The sequence below is a fragment of the Phocoena phocoena genome, chromosome 8 (assembly GCF_963924675.1).
Source record: "Phocoena phocoena chromosome 8, mPhoPho1.1, whole genome shotgun sequence".
In the NCBI taxonomy this organism is placed as follows: Eukaryota; Metazoa; Chordata; class Mammalia; order Artiodactyla; family Phocoenidae; genus Phocoena; species Phocoena phocoena.
Window position 1 is genome coordinate 83,161,666 of NC_089226.1, and position 25,014 is coordinate 83,186,679.

The window sequence follows — 25,014 nt, forward strand, 5'->3', positions numbered from 1 at the left end:
CGGAGCGGCTGGGCCCGTGAGCCATGGCCGCTGAGCCTGTGTGTCCGGAGCCTGTGCTCCGCAACGGGAGAGGCCACAACAGTGAGAGGCCCGCGTACCGCAAAAAAAAAAAAAAAAAGATTAAGAAAAGGTAAAGGCAAGATGAATTACATTACAGGAGATCCAGGCAGAACAAAAATAATTCAAGGAGTCCAGATCTAAATTAGCTGTTGGACTGTGGGAAAATACATTCTGAGTAGGATTATTTAACTCAGGGAGGTGAAAATGGATACGACTGGTTTGAACAAACGATGCTATTGACAAACTTGGAACTTATTGACTTCATATCTCTCACTGTGAGAGACCCTGTAAGGAAAAAAGTAGCTAGAGAAATATGGTAGAAAAACACAAGTATGGAGCAGAAAGCAAAGGGAAGGTAAAAGAAAAGAAAAACCTCAACTGCTGCAAACTATGCAGCCCCAAGTCTGTTACAGGAGGGAATTTCTCTGAAAGGAACAGGAGTTCCGTAGAGGCAAACCCTGGAGGCAAATCCTAAATACTGAAGAAAAAGATGACAGAAACGTTAACTCAAGACCAGGAGCATTCAAAAACTGAGGAAAGACCATGTCTTCAAGAGGAAATGGCAGTAGTGTTGGCCGTCACTGGGCGCCTAAGAACATGAGCCTCAGAAACATAAACAGCTCCTTCAATTCAGAGATCCACTGAAAGTTATTCTCTAGTTGGAACTGATGTGGAGATGAGGGGGAAGCTGTGCCCATCAAGCAGGTTTCTTAGGCCAGAGGTCAGTATAGCAGTCACGGGGACTCAGGATTGAAATTAATGCTCCCAAGGCAAGGTGGACACTATGCCACTAGATAGGGCCAGTGCTTGGTTCAGCATGGGGTCCGGAAACACAGGACTCAGAGGGAAAGAAACATTAAGATGTTTGGAATACTTTACAAAGGCAAATAACGGTAGAGTTATTTTCATAAGTCAAACAAGTCTTTATGACTGGGGCTACCACCAATGCAAATTTCTAAATATTGCAAGAGTGCAACATTCTCAGTACCCTCTGAGAATAATAATAAAAGCAATAATGATGATAATGTTATATAACACTTACCACATGTCCGGCACTTGTTCTAAGGACTTTACACAGACTTCACTTAATCTTTACAACAGTCTAGTAATGTAAGTATTATAACCCCTATTTTACAGATTAGGAAACTCACTCTCAGAGAAACGAGTAACCTGTCCAAGGTCATACAATAAGTGGCATAACTGGAATTTGAGCTCTGGCTCCAAAATCAAAGCACTTAATCAACACTTTATGAAGCCTCTTTGAGAGAGGAGACAGTGTATATTGGTCAATTTTTCTTATAAGATATTATAAATACATGATGCTATAATTAATGCCTTGATGGGAGATTGCTTCCCACTGAGTTATGTCACAGGTCACAGACTCTGCCCAACAGTATAAACTGTCTGGCATCTTGGAAAGTCTGACATGAAGAATGCTTTCTCTTCTTTGCCTTCCTTCACTTAGTCTCTGCTATGGTCTTTGGCAACAAGCACATGGGTCTGGATCATGCCAAACAGGAAACATCATTTTGCTTGGAATAGCCACATGAGAAACTGGGGATTGGATTCTATTCTGAATGTGCTGGGTGTGGGGCTGATGTGATCATCTTTTGGTTCAGTCAGAAGTAGGAAACATGAGAAAGTTGGTGTAGACCCAATTCAACTTCTGAGCCCTGAAGGATGACACCCACTGCAGGAGCCCAGACAGTAGCTGTTATAGGAATTCCACCTCAGACCAGGCATCCAGAAGCCATCTGGCTGATACTGGAAAGAATAAAATAGGAAGGACTTGAATTTCTTTGAGTTTTAATTTGAGAAGTTTGAAATTTTATTGGATTTTAACTCACAAAGGTAAGATTATTTGATTATGAAATTCACTTTGTGGACTTAAAACTTTTGGACTTTAACTTCTTTGAAATTTTACGCTTCAAATTTGATTTCTTTACAAAAAATTGATAATGGGCAAGAGAACATGCAAATTCAGGGTATGTTATTAGAATTTTGTGATTGAAATATGTTAATCGTGTCAGTTGATCTCATTTAGACTCTCTGAAGAACTTGTTTAAGAATATATAGCTAGGGGCCTCCCTGGTGGCGTAGTGGTTAAGAATCCACCTGCCAATGCAGGGGACACAGGTTCGAGCCCTGGTCTGGGAAGATCCCACATGCCACGGAGCAACTAAGCCTGTGTGTCACAACTACTGAGCCCACGAGCCACAACTACTGAGCCTGCACTCTAGAGCCCATGAGCCACAACTACTGAAGCCCACACGTCTAGAGCCTGTGCTCTGCAACAAGAGAAGCCACCGCAATGAGAAGCCCGCGCACCGCAACGAAGAGTAGTCCCAGCTTGCCGCAACTAGAGAAAGCCCACCCACAGCAACAAAGACCCAACGCAGCCAAAAATAAATAAATTAATTAATTAATTTTAAAAAAAGAATATATAGCTATTTTGGACAGCTAATTTGAGGTAGAAAATGTAATAGAAAATGAATGTTTAGTGTTCCATGGCTTTGGATCCAATTTAATTAATGTACTATTCTAACTCATTTCAGAATCTTCTAGGGTAAATTTCATACTACCCACCATGACCTAAAAGTTTCCACAAAGGAGCGGGGGTTGGTTATTGGAATAGCAGCATCATAAAGGTCCTAAGAGACTGAGTATCTCCTTCCACAAGAGGGAGAGTGCCTCCCCTGGTTCACCATAATGTAATAATTAAGCTAAAGAAGTTAAGATAACAAAAAGTTGGGGAATGTTTGGGGGAATAAGAGTGTTATTAAACAACTTCATCAAACTCTGATACTATCTACATGTGTTCTGCCATTACTATGTGCTTCTGTAACACCAGGTAGCTCATATATGATTAGTAAATAGGGGAAGGATGTCAGTAAGATATAGAAGTTTGGTTGGTGAATGTGTGTTTTCTTCCTAGGCAAATGAGGCCAACAGAGTAGGAGTAGAATTCTATTCTTTAGCAGGGAAGATAAAAGACGTTAGCTTGGCTGTTGCACCAGGGCTCCCTCCCCAGAAAGGTGCACCCTATGCCTTGCATTACTCTTTGTGGGAGTTTTGCTTCCTCCTGTGCCTTCTTTAAAGAAGCCCCACTGGCTCAAACCTCTAGCTGACTTTCGTCTGCATTACCTCACATTCTATTGTTTTAGTGCAGCTTTAGTATCTTCTGAAGCAGCACTCTGAGATGCCTACCTGGGCTGTTTATATTATCTCCTAAGTTAATAATTATTATTTTAGTTAGTATTCTCGTTTTAAAAGTGCATGGACTTTGGTCTTCCTCAAACCCATTTTTCTCACAGCACTGTTATTTTTGAGGGTGTAATTTTCCAGAATGCATTTTTCACACTTATTTTATGCTCTAGCAGAAATGCTCTACCAGCATGTTGACCATATATAGGAATATGGCATCTTTACACAGTGGGTAGTTCTCTTATACTCTCAAAAGAATAGACAAACATAGGAGCCACAACTAAAGAACTTTTCCACATGTAACAATATAAATTTCTTTGTTAAAATCTTCTATGGCTTAGAAATTTAAAAACACGAGTGATTTGTAAATCCTACGTGTTTTAAAAGGTTTTACTAGACTTGATAAAGTAAAAAAAGTGGTTTAATGTCATGTCAAATGCACTCATTTCTCACAGCACAAGAGGAACAATTGAAAGTATATCTAATCCCAAAAAAGAAGCAACAGATAGGAGAAAATCTTCTATTTTGTGCATCTGTTACTTTTAGTTCTTGGTACAATTACGCTTCTAATTTGTGCTTAAAAATAATAGATAATTGCTGTGATATTAATATTAAACATTATTAAATGACTTTTTCTGATCTGATACAGAGCAAGGAATCAAAAAGAAGTCATATATCAAATCAGAATGTTAGCATTTATTTAAAGTAAAAGATAACTTTCATATAATACTTGACCTTTCCCAAGTTAAAGTTCAGAAGACTATCAGACATAAAAGTTTAGGGATCTCAATCATTTGATGCACAAAATTATACTAACAAACAAAGAAAAAAGAAATGCAGAAACCTAATGTTAAGTGACTAGGGTGCTGCACACTGGAAGTTCCTCCAACAGGATTAGCTCCTTTAAGTATTTTAAGTCCAGTGAGCTTGTTATGCTTCCCCATGTTAGTAGTTGCATAGGCTAATTTCAGCTGGCATAAGCTTCTATAAGTATGCAAAAACACAGGGCAAGGCATGCATTAAAATGTGATAATAGCACACTTCTGGGAAACGTGAAGCATGAGGCATGAATCTGAATGCCTCTGGCATCCATGAAGTCTCACACCTCAGAGTCAGAACTTTTCTGTTTTGATAAGTAATTCTATTATACCACATTTGGGAAGGGAAAAAAAATCAACTTTCTAAATTTAATCTTTCATCTTAACCAGGGTTCCTTAGAGTTTCAACTCTAGCAATTTAGTCAAATATAATTTTTTAATTCCAGGTGAGATGGAAATCATTCAAAGCTAGACAGGGTCTTAAGAAAATGCATTATTTATTTATTTTATTAATGCAAGTTTAAGAGCAATTATATAATATTGTTTATCATACAGAAAATTTAAGCCTATGTGATGGGGGAGGGGACAAAAATGTAAGAAGTAAGAAATCAACTTAATAATGTTACTCTCCCCACTCCCCCATAAAAGACCATGAGGAAGGATTCTCTGTTACTTATGTCTTAGAGGTAAATAACTAATGCTTCTAGATAATGCGTAAGTGTCTACAAGTGCTTTAAAATCTTCAGATGAAAACTCCTAATAAAATGAAAAATAATGCTCATATCTAATACAAACATTAAAAATAAAGAAAAATAGATTTGGTTCCTAAACACACACACACATATATGATACTTAGTAAAAAAAATTTTAAGAGTTATAAACAGTAAGTATCAAAATATCAGTGGTCACTCAATAGGATTAATTAAGGATGATAAAGCCAGGAATGTTTGCTTTTATACAATACAAGCAAGAATATTGGAAACAAATGGGAGTATCCAGTAGAGCTATATCCCCAAATCACTTACAGTTGTCTGTATCTAGCCTTGCAGTTAAGTATGCTACTTAAGATTTTGGCCCTCTTCAGGTATATGAAGTTAAGGTTTAAATGAAGTGATAGGACCATACAGTAGCACATTTAATAGTGTTAATTGTGGCACTATTAAAGTAATATTAATTACTACTAAAGAAATAAAAAGTAAAATTTTTAAATAGTAAAAAGTAAAGTAATAGTAGTAATTACTACTGACAGTAATTTAATGATGTGAAATCATGTATTTTTGCTTTCAAAGACTGGCAAATCAGTGCCTTTAGAAATATAGAGGGAGGTCTCTTATTTTGACAAAGACATACAATAAAATTGTTTTAAAGCACATTTCATGACTTTTGAAAAACCTCTAGAAGTTAACCAAAACATTAAAAAAACTCTGAGCACAAAGTAGCACAATTTCTTGTCTTTCTCTTTTGAAAGCTGTATACCATGGAAATTGTAAATATGAAAATATATCAATTACTTTTGTTTATTAAGTTATGGCTTGCTAAGGTTAAAATACCCATCATTTTTTTAAAAATCTAAGCTTGTGCTGTGCTTAGGTGACTGTTTGTGACCCCCAAAAATTCATATGTTGAAATCTAATCCCTAAAGGGATAGTATTTGGAAGGGATTAGGTCAAGAGGGTGGAGCCCTCATGAATGGAATTAGTGTCCTTATATAAAAGACCTCAGAGAGTGCCCTTGTTCCTTCCACTAACTAAGGACACAGTGAGAAGACAGCCATCTATCAATCAGAAAAGGGCCCCCAACGGACAAAGAATCTACCAGTGCCTTGATCTTGTACTTCTCAGCCTCCATAACTGTGAGAAATAAATGCTTAATGTTTAAGCCACTTGATCTATGGTATTTTTGTTATAGTAGCCCAAATGGACTAAAACATGATGAAATAAAAGATTCCCTAAACCTTAATACTCTTTCATGATTTCCCTTCATATAAGAATGACATGTTATAATTAAACTGGTTTTTATATCTTTTCCTTTTAAATGTATAAAGTAAAAACAAAATTATGTAAATGCCTTTTGAAATAGTATCACATAGTTTACAAAGTCTTTGCCACTTACCTTTTGAAATATCTTTAATTTTCCTGCCATATAAATCATAAAGATATCTGGCTGGTGAATTTAGGTTCATTTTCATTGTGCAAATATCTAAAACCTACACAGAAAAAAAAATACCTTATAAATAATTTATCACAGTTAGCTCTAATGAAATTGAATACACATTTAAAGTCCTTTCTCTACTATATGGGTATTTAAAATTATATTATAAAATAAAATTTGATGATTTATCAAATGTTTCTAATATATGAAATGGAAAAAGGCAGTTAAAATGGTTAGATTGCAATTGTATTTCGAGCACACACAAAAATATTCATAAAAAGAGAAAGGAGATATAAGGAATATTAAAAAGTAGTTATACATTATTTAATAAATGGTACAACTCTGGGAGATTTTTATATTATTCCTGTTATTTTCTATATTTTTCATTTATTTTACAATGGGGAGGATATTATGTTTTAGATTAGGTTTTAAGGTACTTTCCTTACCTTTTCAAGTCTTTCCAAGTATCTGAAAATAAACTATAAATATCACAGTCTGATCACAGTTCACCTTGATAACTTATGCTCTTTGGGTGCTAAAAAATGGAATTAATAAACCACATTTCAAGGTTTTGCATGAGCCTGAGTTTGAAGAGTTTCACTTTTAATGGTTTCTAATATGCTAAAGCCCTTCTCTTAATATTTTAATTTCTCAACCTGTTCTTTTTTTTAATTAATTTGATTGGAGTATAGTTGCTTTACAATGTTGTATTGGTTTCTTGCTATACAGCAAAGTGAATCATTCATACACACATGCATATTCACTTTTTTTGGATTTTCTTCCCATTTAGGTCACTAAGCAGAGTTCCCTGTGCTATACAGTAGGTTCTCATTAATTACCTATTTTATACACAGTAGTGTAGTATATATTTGTCAGTCCCAATCTCCCAATTCATCCCACTCCTCCCTTCCCTGCTTGGTAACCATAAGTTTGTTCTCTACATCTGTGACTCTATTTCTGCTTTGCAAATAAGTTCATCTCTACCATTTTTCTAGATTCCACATATAAGAGATATTACATATTTGTTTTTCTCTGACTTCATTCTGTATGACAGTCTCTAGGTCCATCTCTGCAAATGGCACTATTTCATTCTCAACCTGTTCTTGATATAGCCCTTATGAACGTGTAACAGTCATCTTTCTAACATCAGGGAAGACTTAAACATGCATCAGTTGGAGAGAAAGTTCTACTCATAAGATGAGAAAAATTAAAGTAACAGAGGGGAGTTGGGAAGTATCAGGAACCTGAGGGCAGGCTGTTATCAGGATTTTGGAAGTGACTCCTAAAACATGAAACTTGCCACGTTCATTTAAAAGTCCATAATATATTCCAAATCCAAACTGAACGTACTTTGTCTTCCATTCTTACTGTTCATAGCTGTAATATATTGCTTTTACATAACCAAGAACTGCTGAAGGACAATGTTCATTATATGATTATATAGTTTAAAAATTTTTCTGATTACTGATATCACCCTGCCTCCATTTCTGCTCACTTTTATCCCTATTTTAAAACTGGAGCCTGTAATCCTAGCTCTAGCCCAATCAACCCATTTTCTTTGTGACAACAGACATATTTAAACAGCTTCATGTACATGTAGAGGCAAAATTGGACTTTCCTTTCAGTCTGGAGAACAACTTTCAAACGTTGTGACTCAGTTGGTTTATCATCCTTATTGCTATATCAAGTGATGTGTTGCATTTAAAAGGCAAATATTTAACTGATTAATTTAATCTGACAAATTGACCTTTACTGGATTATACCAGAGGTTCTCACCCTTTATTCCACCCTTGAACATGACCAATAATTTTCCCACATGCCACATACTCCCAAGGGCATTTACAGGATTGTGTGTGTTTCTTGTACTCTAGCTGCAATCCAGAGCTTTGGGCAATTTTCAGAAAATACGTATTGCTGATGTTTTTCTCAAAACCAAGAAGACTATTCGTGATTAAAGATAAAGTTATAGGGGCTTCCCTGCTGGTGCAGTGGTTGGGAGTCCGCCTGCCGATGCAGGGGACACGGGTTCGTGCCCCGGTCCAGGAAGATCCCACATGCCGCGGAGCGGCTGGGCCCGTGAGCCATGGCCACTGAGCCTGCGCGTCCGGAGCCTGTGCTCTACACGGGAGAGACCACAACAGCGAGAGGCCCGCGTATTGCCAAAAAAAAAAAAAAAAAAAAAGACAAAGTTATAGGAATAATCTTGAACCGTCTAATTTAGGAGGGAAATATTCACAGTAGCCTTAACTAGCTTTACCTAGTTAAAAAACAAGGTACTTGCAATGTACTTCATAAGTGACTGTAAGCACTGTCGTGGAGCAAATCCACTGACCTCCAATCTGCCTACTTGAAGTGTGTCAGTGCAGGAGGACCAATGTCACGTGTCCTCATAAGTCAGACACAGTGCTCCCTAACTTAGAATGGCCCTCTGATATCACTGTTCCTACCTCTCTCTAGCCAACTTGCCCATGGCTGGGACTGGTCCTTGCTACCCAAACAAATAAGGTAATAACTCTGGCAACTCTCTAAACCTTATTCTTCCTGCCTTCCCTCCTGACCTCTTGGGTTAATTTCTTTAATGACTACTACACACAAGTTAACCTAGGTCACCCATCTAATGGACTCAAACTTTTATTAAAGATGTTCAGAAAACAATATTCGAAATATAAGAGAGGACGTTATCAGGAGAAGAAACTGCAGTTTGGTCTGTCACTTGAGACAGAAAGGATAGTGGAACATACAGACTGACACTGGCAGGGGACCTACACATTTTTAGTAATTAATACAGTCTCTGACTAGAAAAATTCTTCTATTCATCACTTTCTTCCATGTGACTCTGTGCCCAAAGATTATCTTTTACCATCACCAATGACAAAAACACTCAAAGGAGTTAACTCAGTATGCATTTTTCCTTAGCCAGTCACCTCTGAATACTACTAAGAATCTACAGTTGGTCCCATAGACCCTAAAGAGATGCAACCCCCTCCTTAGGATCACCACTTTCTTCATCTTTCCATTTTGTACGTTTAGCTCTCAGTTTCTTAAGATTACAAATCTATTATTTAAAAGCACAACGAATCCCTTTAGTACAAATTATATCCCCTAGTTACTAGTGAAGCTTCAAATACCTAAACATCCTCCAAAGTTATAATTTACCAGTTAAACTAAATAAAATATGAGCTATTTAAAGATAGTCCCGTTTACTTCAACTAAAATTTCTCTGATTTTTAAAAGTATCTCAAATATTGCTGCCTTTGAGTCTTAAAAGAATTAGCCAAGTAAAATCACACGGCTTTTCAACTCAAATGTTCTGCTTTTCATTGCTAAAACATCAGTAAAAATGTTTGTGCAAGCCAAGTTTTAAGAGTTAAATTAGTTTAAAAACTGGCATAAGAAAATCAGATGTATTAGAAATTAATAATGCATCAACAACACTGTCATTCTCTCCTACTTTCAGGATGAAAGATCCTTGCAGTGTTTAAGCAATGCCAACCTTCAGTAATCGTTTTCTCACAGTAAATTATCAGTGCTATGAATTAGTATCAATATAAATTTCTGTCAAAAGCCCTGAAATGAAGCCTCTGCTTGTAAGGTCATTCTTAAAATTCACAATTGAAAAATATTCAACAGTGCCAACTTGCTATAATATTAAGGTTAATTAAAATACCATTTCCACTAATCTGTATCCGTTAAGCTTGTTAAAATATTTCTTTTGTTGTTGTTTTTGTTAATTTCTTATAGCTTAGGTTGTAGAGAACTCTTCTGACACTGAAATCTAAAAACCATCATGCTATACAACCAGACTCCTCTTGACGAGCACCTGCGAAGAGATTTTCCGCAAACTCTTCTTAGCTGAGTTCATTTGTTTATAGTTTTGGGAGTCACCTCCACGCCCACACACATCTGGTGCAGTTTGCAGCTTCCGGAATGGCCACCATAGAGGTGGCGTGGTTCCACAGTCTACAGCCTCTGAGTTTGGTTTGGCACTACCCAAACGTCCAGGTGAGAGAGTATGCTTAGTGCAACATAACCCCAGGCCGAGTGAGCTGAGTCTACAAGCCACCAAATGAAACAACATCGTCTTCCTCAAACACAGAGAACCTTGATATCTTTTAACATATTTTTATGAGTCAAGCCCAGAAATGTAAGCCCAGATTTAGACCTCCCTACACAATCTCTTCAAAGGATCCTCTAAAGCAGGGGTCAGCAAACTACACACACCATGGGCCAAATTCTGGCCACAGCCAGTTTCTGTATGGCTTGTGGGCTAAGAATGGTTTGTATGTTTTTAATTGTTAAAAAATGATCAAAAGAAGAATAATATTTTGTCACACTTTTACAGTATATGAAATTCATATTTCAATGTCCATAAATAAAGTTTTCTTGGAAAACAGTCACACTGTTCATTTATACATTTTCTATGGCTGCTTTTATGCTACGCAAGAGTTGACTGGTTGCAACAGAGACTTTATGGTCTGTAAGATGAAGAATACTTACTGTCTGCCCCTTTACAGAAAAAGTATTCCTACTCTCGGTCTACTGCATCATCATTCACTTAAGGTTCTATATTTTCTTTTCTTTATATATTATCCTCAACTTCTTCATCCATTTCTAAAACCTTTGCATTGTGCACTCCCCCCCCCCACACACACCAATCAACAAAATCGACTAGACCCTTAACCTCTTCTAAAATAAAACGAGCTTTCCCCTGAGTTCACTCATTTGCTCAGAGTCCTCTCAAGCGCTGGGAATTTAGTCTCTCATATCACACAATCTCAAATTTGGTAAGTGGTGTTACTTACAATGTTATTTCAAGATAATTTCTCCCCAACCCTCTTATCGAACAAACAAAACTAACAAACCCTGGCCCCCTGAGCATCCTGACCTTCAAGTGCACCATCTCTCCTCAGTCTACTCATTCTTCCTCATTCATGGATAACCTTTGCCACAAGTCCTAACCCTGGGTGACCCTTACTGCTTATTCTCTGTGTGCACACCAAGAAGCCTGGTGCTCCTGGAGAAAGTCACATAAATGAACACATCCTTATCACTATTACTCACAGTCACCAAACTCCATGGTCCCTCAATACTGCCCAGTCACTTCTATTTCATATCTTTGGTCAAATCTCTCCTTTCCTTGCCACAATAAATATTTCAAACTATCTCTGCTGTGTTTTTCTCCACCCAGCCTCCCCTCCCCTACTTCCCTTTTTTTTTTTTTTTTTTGCAGTACACGAGCCTCTCACTGTTGTGGCCTCTCCCGTTGCGGAGCACAGGCTCCGGACGCGCAGGCTCAGCGGCCATGGCTCACGGGCCCAGCTGCTCCGCGGCATGTGGGATCCTCCTGGACCGGGGCACGAACCCGAGTCCCCTGCATCGGCAGGTGGACTCTCAACCACTGCGCCACCAGGGAAGCCCCCTACTTCCCTTCTGGTTGTCAGCAGATGGAATGACCTCCTACATGAGAGAGAAAACTGAAGCTTCATCTTCCTGCTACCAAAGCTACAAGCCTACCTACTTCTACACCCATCCTCTCCTTTACCCTCTAGCTGTATTACAGGAGTCCCTGCTCCTATCTAAGGCCAATACTACACCTATGCTTTCAGTTATGTTTGCTGTCAGGTTATAAGCCATGATATTTACCCATCATTTCTTGTATATTTAACTACTCCTTCCCAACTAGATTTTTCCCACTGACACACATGATCAAGTCTTTCCTATCTTAAAAATTAAATCCTCCCATACTCACAACTCCCTCTACCTATTCTGATGCACAGCTAAATATCTTTATCATTTCTCTATTTCCATTCCCCTTCTTCCCACTCATTCTCAGGCCACTCCAGTCTGGCTTTCGGTATCATTTGACTGAAATAATTCTCACAAAGATTACCAATGGTAAAAAAGAAGCCAACAACAACAAAAAAGATTGGAGGAGAGGGGGAAGATGGCGGAAGAGTAAGACGCGGAGACCACCTTCCTCCCCACAGACACATCAGAAATACATCTACACGTGCAACAGCTCCTACAGAACACCTACTGAACGCTGGTGGAAGAACTCAGACCTCCCAAAACGCAAGAAACTCTTCACGTACCTGCGTAGGGCAAAAGAAAAAAGAATAAACAGAGACAAAAGAATAGGGACAGGACCTGCACCAGTGGGAGGGAGCCGTGAAGGACGAAACGTTTCCACACACTAGAAGCCCCTTCCCGGGCGGAGACTGCGGGTAGTGGAGGAGGTGAGCTTCGGGGCCGCAGAGGAGAGCACAGCCACAGGGGTGCGGAGGGCAAAGCAGAGAGATTCCCATACAGAGGATCAGTGCTGAACAGCACTCACCAGTCCGAGAGGCTTGTCTGCTCACCCGCCGGGGCGGGCGGGGCTGGGAGCTGAGGGTCGGGCTTCGGTCTCAGCGCAGGGAGAGGACAGGCGGCATGAATACAGCCTGAAGGGGCTAGTGCGCCACGGCTAGCCGGGAGGGAGTCCGGGAAAAAGTCTGGAACGGCGGAAGAGCCAAGAGACTTTTTCCTCCCTCTTTGTTTCCTGGTGCGCGAGGAGAGGGGATTAAGAGGGCTGCTTAAAGGAGCCCCAGAGATGGGCGCGAGCCGCGGCTAAAAGCGCGAACCCCAGAGATGGGCGGGAGACGCTAAGGCTGCTGCTGCCGCCCCCAAGAAGCCTGTATTCGAGCACAGGTCACTCTCCACACCTCCCTTTCGGGGAACCTGTGCAGCCCGCCACTGCCAGGGTCCCGGGATCCAGGGACCACTCCCCCGGAAGAACGCGTGGCGCGTCTCAGGCTGGTGCAGCGTCACGCCGGCCTCTGCCGCCACAGGCTCGCCGCGCGCTCCGTGCCCCTCCCTCCCGCCGGCCTGAGTGAGCCAGAGCCCCCGAATCAGCGGCTCCTTTAACCCCCTCCTGTCTAAGCGAAGAACAGACGCCCTCCAGTGACCTACACGCAGAGGCGGGGCCAAATCCAAAGCTGAATCCCGGGAGCTGTGAGAACAAGGAAGAGAAAGGGAAATCTCTCCCAGCAGCCTCAGGAGCAGCGGATTAAAGCTCCACAATCAACTTGATATACCCTGCACCTGTGGAATACCTGAATAGACAAAGACTCATCCCAAATTGAGGAGGTGAACTTTGAGAGCAAGATTTATTATTTTTTCCCCTTTTCCTCTTTTTGTGAGTGTGTATGTGTATGCTTCTGTGTGAGATTTTGTCTGTATAGCTTTGCTTTCACCATTTGTCCTAGGGTTCTATCCGTCTGTTGTTTTTTGATTTTTGGGTTTTTTTTACTTTTTAAAAACATTTTTTTCTTAATAATTATTATTTTATTGTAATAGATTTATTTTATTTTACCTTACTTTATTTTATTTTCTTTTATCCTCTTTCTTTCTTCCTACTTTTTCTCCCTTTTATTCTGAGCCATGTGGATGAAAGGCTCTTGGTGCTGCAGCCAGGAGTCACTGCTGTGCCTCTGAGGTGGGAGAGCCAACTTCAGGACAATAGTCCACAAGAGACCTCCCAGCTCCACGTAATATCAAACGGCAAAAATCTCCCAGAGATCTCCATCTCAACACCAACACCAGCTTAACTCAACGACCAGCAAGCTACAGTGCTGGACACCCTATGCCAAACAAATAGCAAGACAGGAACACAACCCCACCCATTAGCAGAGAGGCTGCCTAAAATCATAAGTCCACAGATACCCCAAAACACACCACCAGACGTGGACCTGCCTACCAGAAAGACAAGATCCAGCCTCAACCACCAGAACACAGGCACTAGTCCCCTCCACCAAGAAGCTTACACAATCCACTGAACCAACTTTAGCCACTGGGGACAGACAACAAAAACAACGGGAACTACGAACCTGCGGCCTGCAAAAAGGAGACCCCCAAACACAGTAAGATAAGCAAAATGAGAAGACAGAAAAACACACAGCAGATGAAGGAGCAAAATAAAAACCCACCAGACCTAACAAATGAAGAGGAAATAGGCAGTCTACCTGAAAAAGAATTCAGAATAATGAAAGTAAAGATGATCCAAAATCGTGGAAATAGAATAGAGAAAATGCAAGAAACATTTAACAAGGACCTAGAAGAACTAAAGATGAAACAAGAAACGATGAACAACACAATAAATGAAATTAAAAATACTCTAGAAGGGATCAATAGCAGAATAACTGAGGCAGAAGAATGGATAAGTAACCTGGAAGATAAAATAGTGGAAATAACTACTGCAGAGCAGAATAAGGAAAAAAGAATGAAAAGAACTGAGGATAATCTCAGAGACCTCTGGGACAACATTAAACGCACCAACATTCGAATTATAGGGGTTCCAGAAGAAGAAGAGAAAAAGAAAGGGACTGAGAAAATATTTGAAGAGATTATAGTTGAAAACTTCATTAATATGGGAAAGGAAATAGATAATCAAGTCCAGGAAGCACAGAGAGTCTCATACAGGATAAATCCAAGGAGGAACATGCCAAGACACATATTAATTAAACTGTCAAAAATTAAATACAAAGAAAACATATTAAAAGCAGCAAGGGAAAAACAACAAATAACACACAAGGGAATCCCCATAAGGTTAACAGCTGATATTTCAGTAGAAACTTTACAAGCCAGAAGGGAGTGGCAGGACATATTTAAAGTGATGAAGGAGAAAAACCTACCACCAAGATTACTCTACCCAGCAAGGATCTCATTCAGACTTGATGGAGAAATTAAAAACTTTACAGACGAGAAAAAGCTGAGAGAGTTCAGCACCAACAAACCAGCTTTACAACAAATGCTAAAGGATCTTCTCTAGGCAAGAAACACAAGAGAAGGAAAAGACCTATAATAACAAACCCAAAACAATTAAAATGGGAATAGGAAGATACATATCGATAATTACCTTAAATGTAAATTGACTAAATGCTCCCACCAAAAGACACAGACTGGCTGAATGGATAAAAAAACAAGACCCATATATATGCTGTCTATAAGAGACCCACTTCACAACTAGGGACACACACAGACTGAAAGTGAAGGGATGGAAAAAGATATTCCATGCAAATGGAAATCAGAAGAAAGCTGGAGTAGCAATTCTCATATCAGGCAAAATGACTTTAAAATAAAGACTGTTAGAAGAGACAAAGAAGGACACTACATAATGATCAAGAGATCGATCCAAGAAGAAGATATAACAATTGTAAATATTTATGCACCTAACATGAGAGCACCTCAATACATAAGGCAAATGCTAACAGCCATAAAAGGGGAAATCAACAGTAACACATTCATAGTAGGGGACATTAACACCCTACTTTCACCAATGGACAGATCATACAAAATGAAAATAAATAAGGAAACACAAGCTTTAAATGATACATTAAACAACATGGACTTAACTGATATTTATAGGACACTCCATCCAAAAACAACAGAATACACATTCTTCTCAAGTGTTCATGGAACATTCTCCAGGATAGATTATATCTTGGGTCACAAATCAAGCACTGGTAAATTTAAGAAAATTGAAATTGTATCAAGTACCTTTCCGACCACAACGGTATGAGACTAGATACCAATTACAGGAAAAGATCTGTAAAAAATACAAACACATGGAGGCTAGACAATACACTACTTAATAACGAAGTGATCACTGAAGAAATCAAAGAGGAAATCAAAAAATACCTAGAAACAAATGACAATGGAGACACGACGACCCAAAACCTACGGGATGCAGCAAAAGCAGTTCTAAGAGGGAAGTTTATAGCAATACAATCCTACCTTAAGAAACAGGAAACATCTCGAATAAACAACCTAACCTTGCACCTAGAGCAATTAGAGAAAGAAGAACAAAAAACCCCCAAAGTTAGCAGAAGGAGAGAAATCATAAAGATCAGATCAGAAATAAATGAAAAAGAAATGAAGGAAACGATAGCAAAGATCAATAAAACTAAAAGCTGGTTCTTTGATAAGATAAACAAAATTGATAAACCATTAGCCAGACTCATCAAGAAAAAAAGGGAGAAGACTCAAATCAATAGAATTAGAAATGAAAAAGGAGAAGTAACAACTGACACGCAGAAATACAAAAGATCATGAGAGATTACTATAAGCAACTCTATGCCAATAAAATGGACAACCTGGAAGAAATGGACAAATTCTTAGAAATGCACAACCTGCCAAGACTGAATCAGGAAGAAATAGAAAATATGAACAGACCAATCACAAGCACTGAAATTGAAACTGTGATTATAAATCTTCCAACAAACAAAAGCCCAGGACCAAACGGCTTCACAGGTGAATTCGATCAAACATTTAGAGAAGAGCTAACACCTATCCTTCTTAAACTCTTCCAAAATACAGCAGAGGGAGGAACACTCCCAAACTCATTCTACGAGGCCACCATCACCCTGATACCAAAACCAGACAAGGAGGTCACAAAGAAAGAAAACTACAAGCCAATACCACTGATGAACACAGATGCAAAAATCCTCAACAAAATACTAGCAAACAGAATCCAACAGCACATTAAAAGGATCATACAACATGATCAAGTGGGGTTTATTCCAGGAATGCAAGGATTCTTCAATATACAAATATCAAACAATGTGATACACCATATTAACAAATTGAAGGAGAAAAACCATATGGTCATCTCAATAGATGCAGAGAAAGCTTTCGACAAAATTCAACACCCATTAATGATAAAAAGCCTCCAGAAAGTGGGCATAGAGGGAACTTTCCTCAGCATAATAAAGGCCATGTATGACAAGCCCACAGCCAACATTGTCCTCAATAGTGAAAAACTGAAAGCATTTTCACTAAGATCAGGAACAAAACAAGGCTGCCCACTCTCACCACTGTTACTCAACATTGTTTTGGAAGTTTTAGCCACAGCAATCTGAGAAGAATTGGAAATAAAAGGAATCCAAATCGGAAAAGAAGAAGTAAAGCTGTCACTGTTTGCAGATGACATGATACTATACATAGAGAATGCTAAAGATGCCACCAGAAAACTACTAGAGCTAATCAATGAATTTGGGTAAGTAGCAGGATACAAAATTAATGCACAGAAATCTCTGGCATTCCTATACACTAATGATGAAAAATATGAAAGTGAAATAAAGAAAACACTCCCATTTACCATTGCAACAAAAAGAATAAAATATCTAGAAATAAACCTACCTAAGGATACAAAAGACCTGTATGCAGAAAATTATAAGACACTGATGAAAGAAATTAAAGATGATACAAATAGATGGAGAGGTATACCATGTTCTTGGATTGGAAGAATCAACATTGTGAAAATGACTCTACTACCCAAAGCAACCTACAGATTCAATGCAATCCTTATCAAACTATCACTGGCATTTTTCACAGAACTAGAACAAAAAATTTCACAATTTGTATGGAAACACAAAAGACCCCGAATAGCCAAAGCAACCTTGAGAACGAAAAACAGAGCTGGAGGAATCAGGCTCCCTGACTTCAGACTATACTACAAAGCTCTAGTAATCAAGACAGTATGGTACTGTCACAGACACAGAAATATAGATCAATGGAACAGGATAGAAAGCCCAGAGATAAACCCACGTGCATATGGTCACTTTATCTTTGATAAAGGAGGCAGGAATGTCCAGTGGAGAAAGGACAGCCTCTTCAATAAGTGGTGCTGGGAAAACTGGACAGTTTCATGTAAAAGTATGAGATTAGATCACTCCCTAACACCATACACAAAAATAAGCTCAAAATGGATTAAAGACCTAAATGTAAGGCCAGAAACTATCAAACTCTTAGAGGAAAACATAGGCAGAACACTCCATGACATAAATCACAGCAAGATCCTTTTTGACCCACCTCCTAGAGAAATGGAAATAAAAACAAAAATAAACAAATGGGACCTAATGAAACTGCAAAGCTTTTGCACAGCAAAGGAAACCATAAAGAAGACCAAAAGACAACCCTCAGAATGGGAGAAAATATTTGCAGATGAAGCAACTGACAAAGGATTCATCTCCAAAATTTACAAGCAGCTCATGCAGCTCAATAACAAAAAAACAAACAACCAAATCCAAAAGTGGGCAGAAGACCTAAATAGACATTTCTCCAAAGGAGATATACAGACTGCCAACAAACACATGAAAGAATGCTCAACATCATTAATCACTAGAGAAATGCAAACCAAAACTACAATGAGGTATCATCTCACACCAGTCAGAATGGCCATCTTCAAAAAATCTAGAAACAATAAATGCTGGAGAGGGTGTGGAGAAAAGGGAACACTCTTGCACTGCTGGTGGGAATGTGAATTGGTAAAGCCACTATGGAGAACAGGATGGAGGTTCCTTAAAAAACTACAAATAGAACTACCATGTGACCCAGCAATCCCACTACTGGGCATATACCCTGAGAAAACCGTAATTCAGAAATAGTCATGTACCAAAATGTTCATTGCAGCTCTATTTACAATAGCCAGGAGATGGAAACAGCCTAAGTGTCCATCATCGGATGAATGGATAAAGAAGATGTGGCACATATATACAATGGAATATTACTCAGCCATAAAAAGAAACGAAATTGAGCTATTTGTAATGAGGTGGATGGACCTAGAGTCTGTCATACAGTGTGAAGTAAGTCAGAAAGAGAAAGACAAATACTGTATGCTAACACATATATATGAAATTTAAGAAAAGAAGTGTCAAGAATAACCTAGGGGTAAGACAGGAATCAAGACACAGACGTACTAGAGAACGGACCTGAGGATATGGGGAGGGGGAAGTGTAAGCTGGGACAAAGTGAGAGAGAGGCATGGACATATGTACACTACCAAACGTAAAATAGATAGCTAGTGGGAAGCAGCCGCATAGCACAGGGAGATCAGCTTGGTGCTTTGTGACCACCTAGAGGGGTGGGATAGGGAGGGTGGGAGGGAGGGAGACGCAAGAGGGAAGAGATATGGGAACATATGTATATGTACAACTGATTCACTTTGTTATAAAGCAGAAACTAACAGACCATTGTAAAGCAATTATACTCCAGTAAAGATATATAAAAAAAAATGATTACCAATGACTACCACATTGACAAATCCAAAGGACATTATCTTAATGCTCTTTAATTTTGATCTTTGAATAGCATTTGAGCACTTCCTCTTTCTTTAAACCTCTTTTATTCCTAAATTCTGAAATATGATACTCCACTAATTTTTCTTTTTTTTTTTTTTTGTCTTCATAGGCTCATCCTCCTCTATTTATTCACTAGAGTTCTTGAAGATGGTCCTAGCCCTCTTCCTGCCTCACTCTAAATTCTCTCTTAAGGCATTCTAATCAATGCCCCAATGTCTCATTTTTCATCTACACACTGACAACTTCCAAACTGGTATGTGTATGCCTGGAATCCTCTGAGCCTCAGACCAAATAATACCTATTCAGTTTCTCCACTTAAACAGATCTAAGATCCCTCAAAATCAACATTTCCGAGACTGGATCCCAGCTCTTCCCCTTCAAGCCTCGTCTTCTTCCAGCATTCTTTGCCTTAGGAAAAGATACCTCCTCTATCTAGATATGCAAAGCAGAAACTGCAAAATCATCCCTGATACCCTTAACATCTCACTGCCCCTTACCCTATATATCCAAGCTATTATCAGGGCCTGTCGGTTTTATCTTCTAAAAATCTTAGAAGTCCACCCGCTTTATCCATTTCCACTCCCTAGGTCCAGGCTATCTGTCACTAGGACTCTGGCAATACTTAGCTAATAGTCTCCCTGCATCTACCTGGCCCACGCAATCTGTTTTCCACTGAGAGCCAAAGTAAACTATTCAAAAACATGAATCTGGTACCCTCTCTTCCACTCCTAACTAAAAGCCCCTATATGACTTCTCACTGCTCTTTGGAGGAAAAAAGGCAAAAATCTGTAACCTTTCCTACGAGGCTACTCTCTCCCTCATATACTGACCTTTCAATTCATGGGATTCATCCTGTTCACTCTGCCATGGAATCCTTTCATATGCTGTGCTCTCTGCTTTAAAAGGTTACCATCTTCAGTATCCTCCTTGTGTACCCAAATAAATCCTGTTTATCTCTTCTCAGAAGGCCTCTATATGTCACCTACTCCATATTCAATAATTTGACCATTTTATAAAAGCCCTTTCCCACCACTAGACTTAAAGCTCCTTGAGAACAGGACCATGGCTCATTTTTCACATCCTTATATCCAGGTGCTTGGCAGAAGTTAATAGTCATAAAAATACCACGAATTAATGAATGAGTGAAAGTTAATATATGTCTAATTTAAATTCATTTCATCATAAATTTTATATTGTTAAGAGTTTGATATAAGTAGCAAATAAAATTTCTGACAGATGTTATAAAAGTATGCTATAACTAAAGTGTGTGTAATTCTAGAAAAAATATTTCAAATAAAACTAATTCTTTTTAGTACTAGAGCACTGACCCTGTGAAACGGAGCAGGACCCTATGGTCCTTCCCTGCCACCCCCATTCAACCATGGCTTCCACCTGCCTTTTGCCTGTGAAAAAAACTTTAGCCAAAAAATAAGTTTAATCAGAAAAGTGAGAAAATGCAGAAACAAAAGAAAACAGTCCAACAGGACTAAATAATAATAGTTTAGTCATTAAACAGAGCCAAGAACCTTTAGTTCCTTCTCAAGGGCTCCAGATAATATCCTGAGCCATACTCTGTGAGCTATCTTGTAGATATTGAAACCCTCCATCAGGTGGAAGGAGTTAACTACATGATGACCAGACTGTAGCCATGACATAAGCTGCCACAATTCCGGGAATAAGCCTCAAGGAAATGGGAACAAACTGACCCTGGAACTGAAGATTGTACTTAAAACAATTAAGATGACACTGGTCAGACCGCCGCATGACCAATTTCAAGATGACTGTCAGAGCTGACTGTGCTGTTTCTGCATGTAGCCCCCTCCCTCCTTCTATAAAATTTCTTGGCTACTGGTTGTCAGTGGAGGGGCGGGGGTGGGGAGTCAGCCTTTGGACAGTAGTCCACCCTCCCCCCACCCTCGCTTGCCAGCATCCAAAATAAAGCAAACTTTCCTTTCCACCAACCTTGCGTCTTTATTGGCTTTTGAGTGGCAAGCAGCCAGGCGCAAATTTTCGGTTACACCTCTACTCTCACAGGAAATAAATTAAGGAAATAAATTAAGAAAACCTCTTCACATTGGAAGCAATACTCTCAGTTGCCTACCCAATATTCACTCTCTTCCTCATCCTTGCTGTCCTGATTTTAATTAAAGGTTTATGCTTTCTCCTTTTGGCTCAAGGAAGGCTACACTTATCTTGATTGATGTAACTCAATTATGGTGATCCCATGCCCCTTGTCAGTGAATGATTTGGGGATGGACATAATCTAGTTTGGGCCAATGTAATACTAGAAGGGAATTCTAGGAAAGGCTTCTTCAGTCATAGGGAAGAGATGGTCCTTTTCTACCTTTAGACAAATTTGTACCAGACTGTGCAGGAGCCATCCTGTTACCAACATATGAAACAGCACAAAATCCAGAAAATTATAGAGAACATAACCGGACTCCTGTCCTACGATGCTTGAAGCTGCCCTACCTCTGGATTTCCTGCTTCTTTTCTGCTTAAATCTGTTTGAAACAGTATTCTCTATTATTTGCAGCTAAAGTCATCCAAACCAATGAGAAACATTGTTTCAGCTAACTCAGTATTATTAGTATGGCAAGTAGATTACAAGAGTATTCACTATATAAACCTAAGAAGCAAACTGTTTATTTTTTTAAATTTCTTTTAATTTAATTTGATTTATTTTTTTATACAGCAGGTTCTTAATAGTCATCAATTTTATACACATCAGTGTATACTTGTCAATCCCAATCTCCCAATTCATCACACCACCATCTCCACCCCCCACGACTTTCCCCCCTTGGTGTCCATATGATTGCTCTCTACATCTATGTCTCAACTTCTGCCCTGCAAACCGGTTCATCTGTAACATTTTCCTAGGTTCCACATACATGCGTTAATATACGATACTTGCTTTTCTCTTTCTGACTTACTTCACTCTGTATGACAGTCTCTAGATCCATCCATGTCTCAACAAATGAACCAATTTCCTTCCTTTTTATGGCTGAGTAATATTCCATTGTATATATGTACCACATCTTCTTTATCCATTCGTCTGTCGATGGGCATTTAGGTTGCTTCCATGACCTGGCTATTGTAAACAGTGCTGCAATGAACATCGGGGTGCATGTGTCTTTTTGAATTATGGTTTTCTCTGGGTATATGCCCAGTAGTGGGATTGCTGTGTCATACGGTAATTCTCTTTTTAGTTTTTTAAGGAACCTCCATACTGTTCTCCATAGTGGATGTATCAATTTACATTCCCACCAACAGTGCAAGAGGGTTCCCTTTTCTCCACACCCTCTCCAGCATTTGTTGTTTGTAGATTTTCTGATGATGCCCATTCTAACTGGTGTGAGGTGATACCCCATTGTAGTTTTGATTTGCATTTCTCTAATAATTAGTGATGTTGAGCAGCTTTTCATGTGCTTCTAGGCCATCTGTATGTCTTCTTTGGAGAAATGTCTATGTAGGTCTCTTGCGCATTTTTGGATTGGGTTGTTTGTTTTTTTAATATTGAGCTGCATGAGCTGTTTATATATATTGGAGATTAATCCTTTGTCCGTTGATTCACTTGCAAATATTTTCTACCAATCTGAGGGTTGTCTTTCGTCCTGTTTATGGTTTCCTTTGCTGTGCAAAAGCTTTTAAGTTTTATTAGGTCCATTTGTTTATTTTTATTTCCATTACTCTAGGAGGTGGATCAAAAAAGATCTTGCTGTGATTTCTCTCAAAGAATGTTCTTCCTATGTTTTAGCCAAAGAATGCTTTGGCTACTCGGGGTCTTTTGTGTCCTTATACAAATTTTAAGATGATTTGTTCTAGTTCCGTAAAAAATGCCATTGGTAATTTGATAGGGATTGCATTGAATCTGTACATTGCTTTGGGTAGTATAGTCATTTTCACAATATTGATTCTTCCAATCCAAGAACACGGTATATCTCTCCATCTGTTGGTATCATCTTTAATTTCTTTCATTAGTATCTTACAGTTTCCTGCATACAGGTGTTTTCTCTCCCTAGGTAGGTTTATTCCTAGGTATTTTATTCTTTTTGTTGCAATGTTAAATGGGAGTGTTTCCTTAATTTCACTTTCAGATTTTTCATCACTAGTATATAGGAATGCAAGAGATTTCTGTGCATTAATTTTGTATCCTGCAACTTTACAAAATTCATTGATTAGCTGTAGTAGTTTTCTGGTGGCATCTTTAGGATTCTCTATGCATAGTATCATATCATCTGCAAACAGTGACAGTTTTACTTCTTCTTTTCCACTTTGTATTCCTTTTATTTCTTTTTCTTCTCTGATTGCCATGGCTAGGACTTCCAAAACTATGTTGAATAATAGTGGCAAGAGTGGACATCCTTGTCTTGCTCCTGATCTTAGAGGAAATGCTTTCAGTTTTTCACCATCGAGAATGATGTCTGCTGTGGGTTTGTCATATATGGCCTTTATTATTTTGAGGTAGGTTCCCTCTATGCCCACTTTCTGGAGAGTTTTTATCATAAATGGGTGTTGAATTTTGTCAAAAGCTTTTTCTGCATCTATTGAGATGATCATATGGTTTTTATTCTTCAGTTTGTTAATATGGTGTATCACATTGTTTGATTTGTGTATATTGAAGGAACCTTGCATCCCTGGGATAAATCCCACTTGATCATGGTGTATGATCCTTTTAATGTGTTGTTGGATTCTGTTTGGTAGTATTCTGTTGAGGATTTTTGCATCTATATTCATCAGTGATATTGGTCTGTAATTTTCTTTTTTTGCAGTATCTTTGTCTGGTTTAGGTATCAGGGTGATGGTGGCCTCGTAGAATGACTTTGGGAGTTTCCTTCCTCTGCAATTTTTTGGAAGAGTTTGAGAAGGAGGAGTGTTAGCTCTTCTCTAAATGTTTTATAGAATTCACCTGTGAAGCCATGTGGTCCTGGACTTTTGTTTGTTGGAAGATTTTTAATCACCGTTTCAATTTCATTACTTGTGATTGGTCTGCTCATATTTTCTATTTCTTCCTGCTTCAGTCTTGGAAGGGTATACCTTTCTAAGAATTTGTCCATTTCTTCCAGGTTGCCCATTTTATTGGCATAGCATTGCTTGTAGTAGTCTCCTAGGATGCTTTCTATTTCTGTGATGTCTGTTGTAACTTCTCCTTTTTCATTTCTAATTTTATTGATTTGAGTCCTCTCCCTCTTTTTCTTGATGAGTCTGGCTAAAGGTTTATCAGTTTTGTTTATCTTCTCAAAGAACCAGATTTTAGTTTTATTGAACTTTGTTATTGTTTTGTTTCTATTTCACTTATTTCTGCTCTGATCTTTATGATTTCTTTCCTTCTGCTTACTTTGGTTTTTGTTTGTTCTTCTTTTCTAGTTCCTTTAGGTGTAAGGTTAGATTGTTTATTTGAGATTTTTCTTGTTTCTTGAGGTAGGCTAGTGTAGCTATAAACTTCCCTCTTAGAACTGCTTTTGCTGGATCCCATAGGTTTTGGATCATCGTGTTTTCATTGTCATTTGTGTCTAGGTATTTTTTGATTTCCTCTTTGATTTCTTCAGTGATCTCTTGGTTATTTAGTAACGTACCGTTTAGCCTCCATGTGTTTGTGTCTTTTAAGTTTTTTTCCGTGTAATTCATTTCTAATCTCATAGCGTTGTGGTCAGAAAAGATGCTTG

General features: G+C 38.7%; 1 protein-coding gene across 1 annotated transcript in view; it reads right to left on the reverse strand.

The window, feature by feature from the left end:
* DCDC1 (doublecortin domain containing 1) overlaps positions 1-25,014 on the reverse strand; it is a 435,371-nt gene that overhangs the window by 363,092 nt on the left and 47,265 nt on the right. Inside the window, exon 6 of the mRNA XM_065882422.1 lies at positions 6,195-6,288. Coding sequence (XP_065738494.1) covers positions 6,195-6,288 — 94 coding nt within the window. The remainder of the gene's footprint in view (positions 1-6,194; positions 6,289-25,014) is intronic.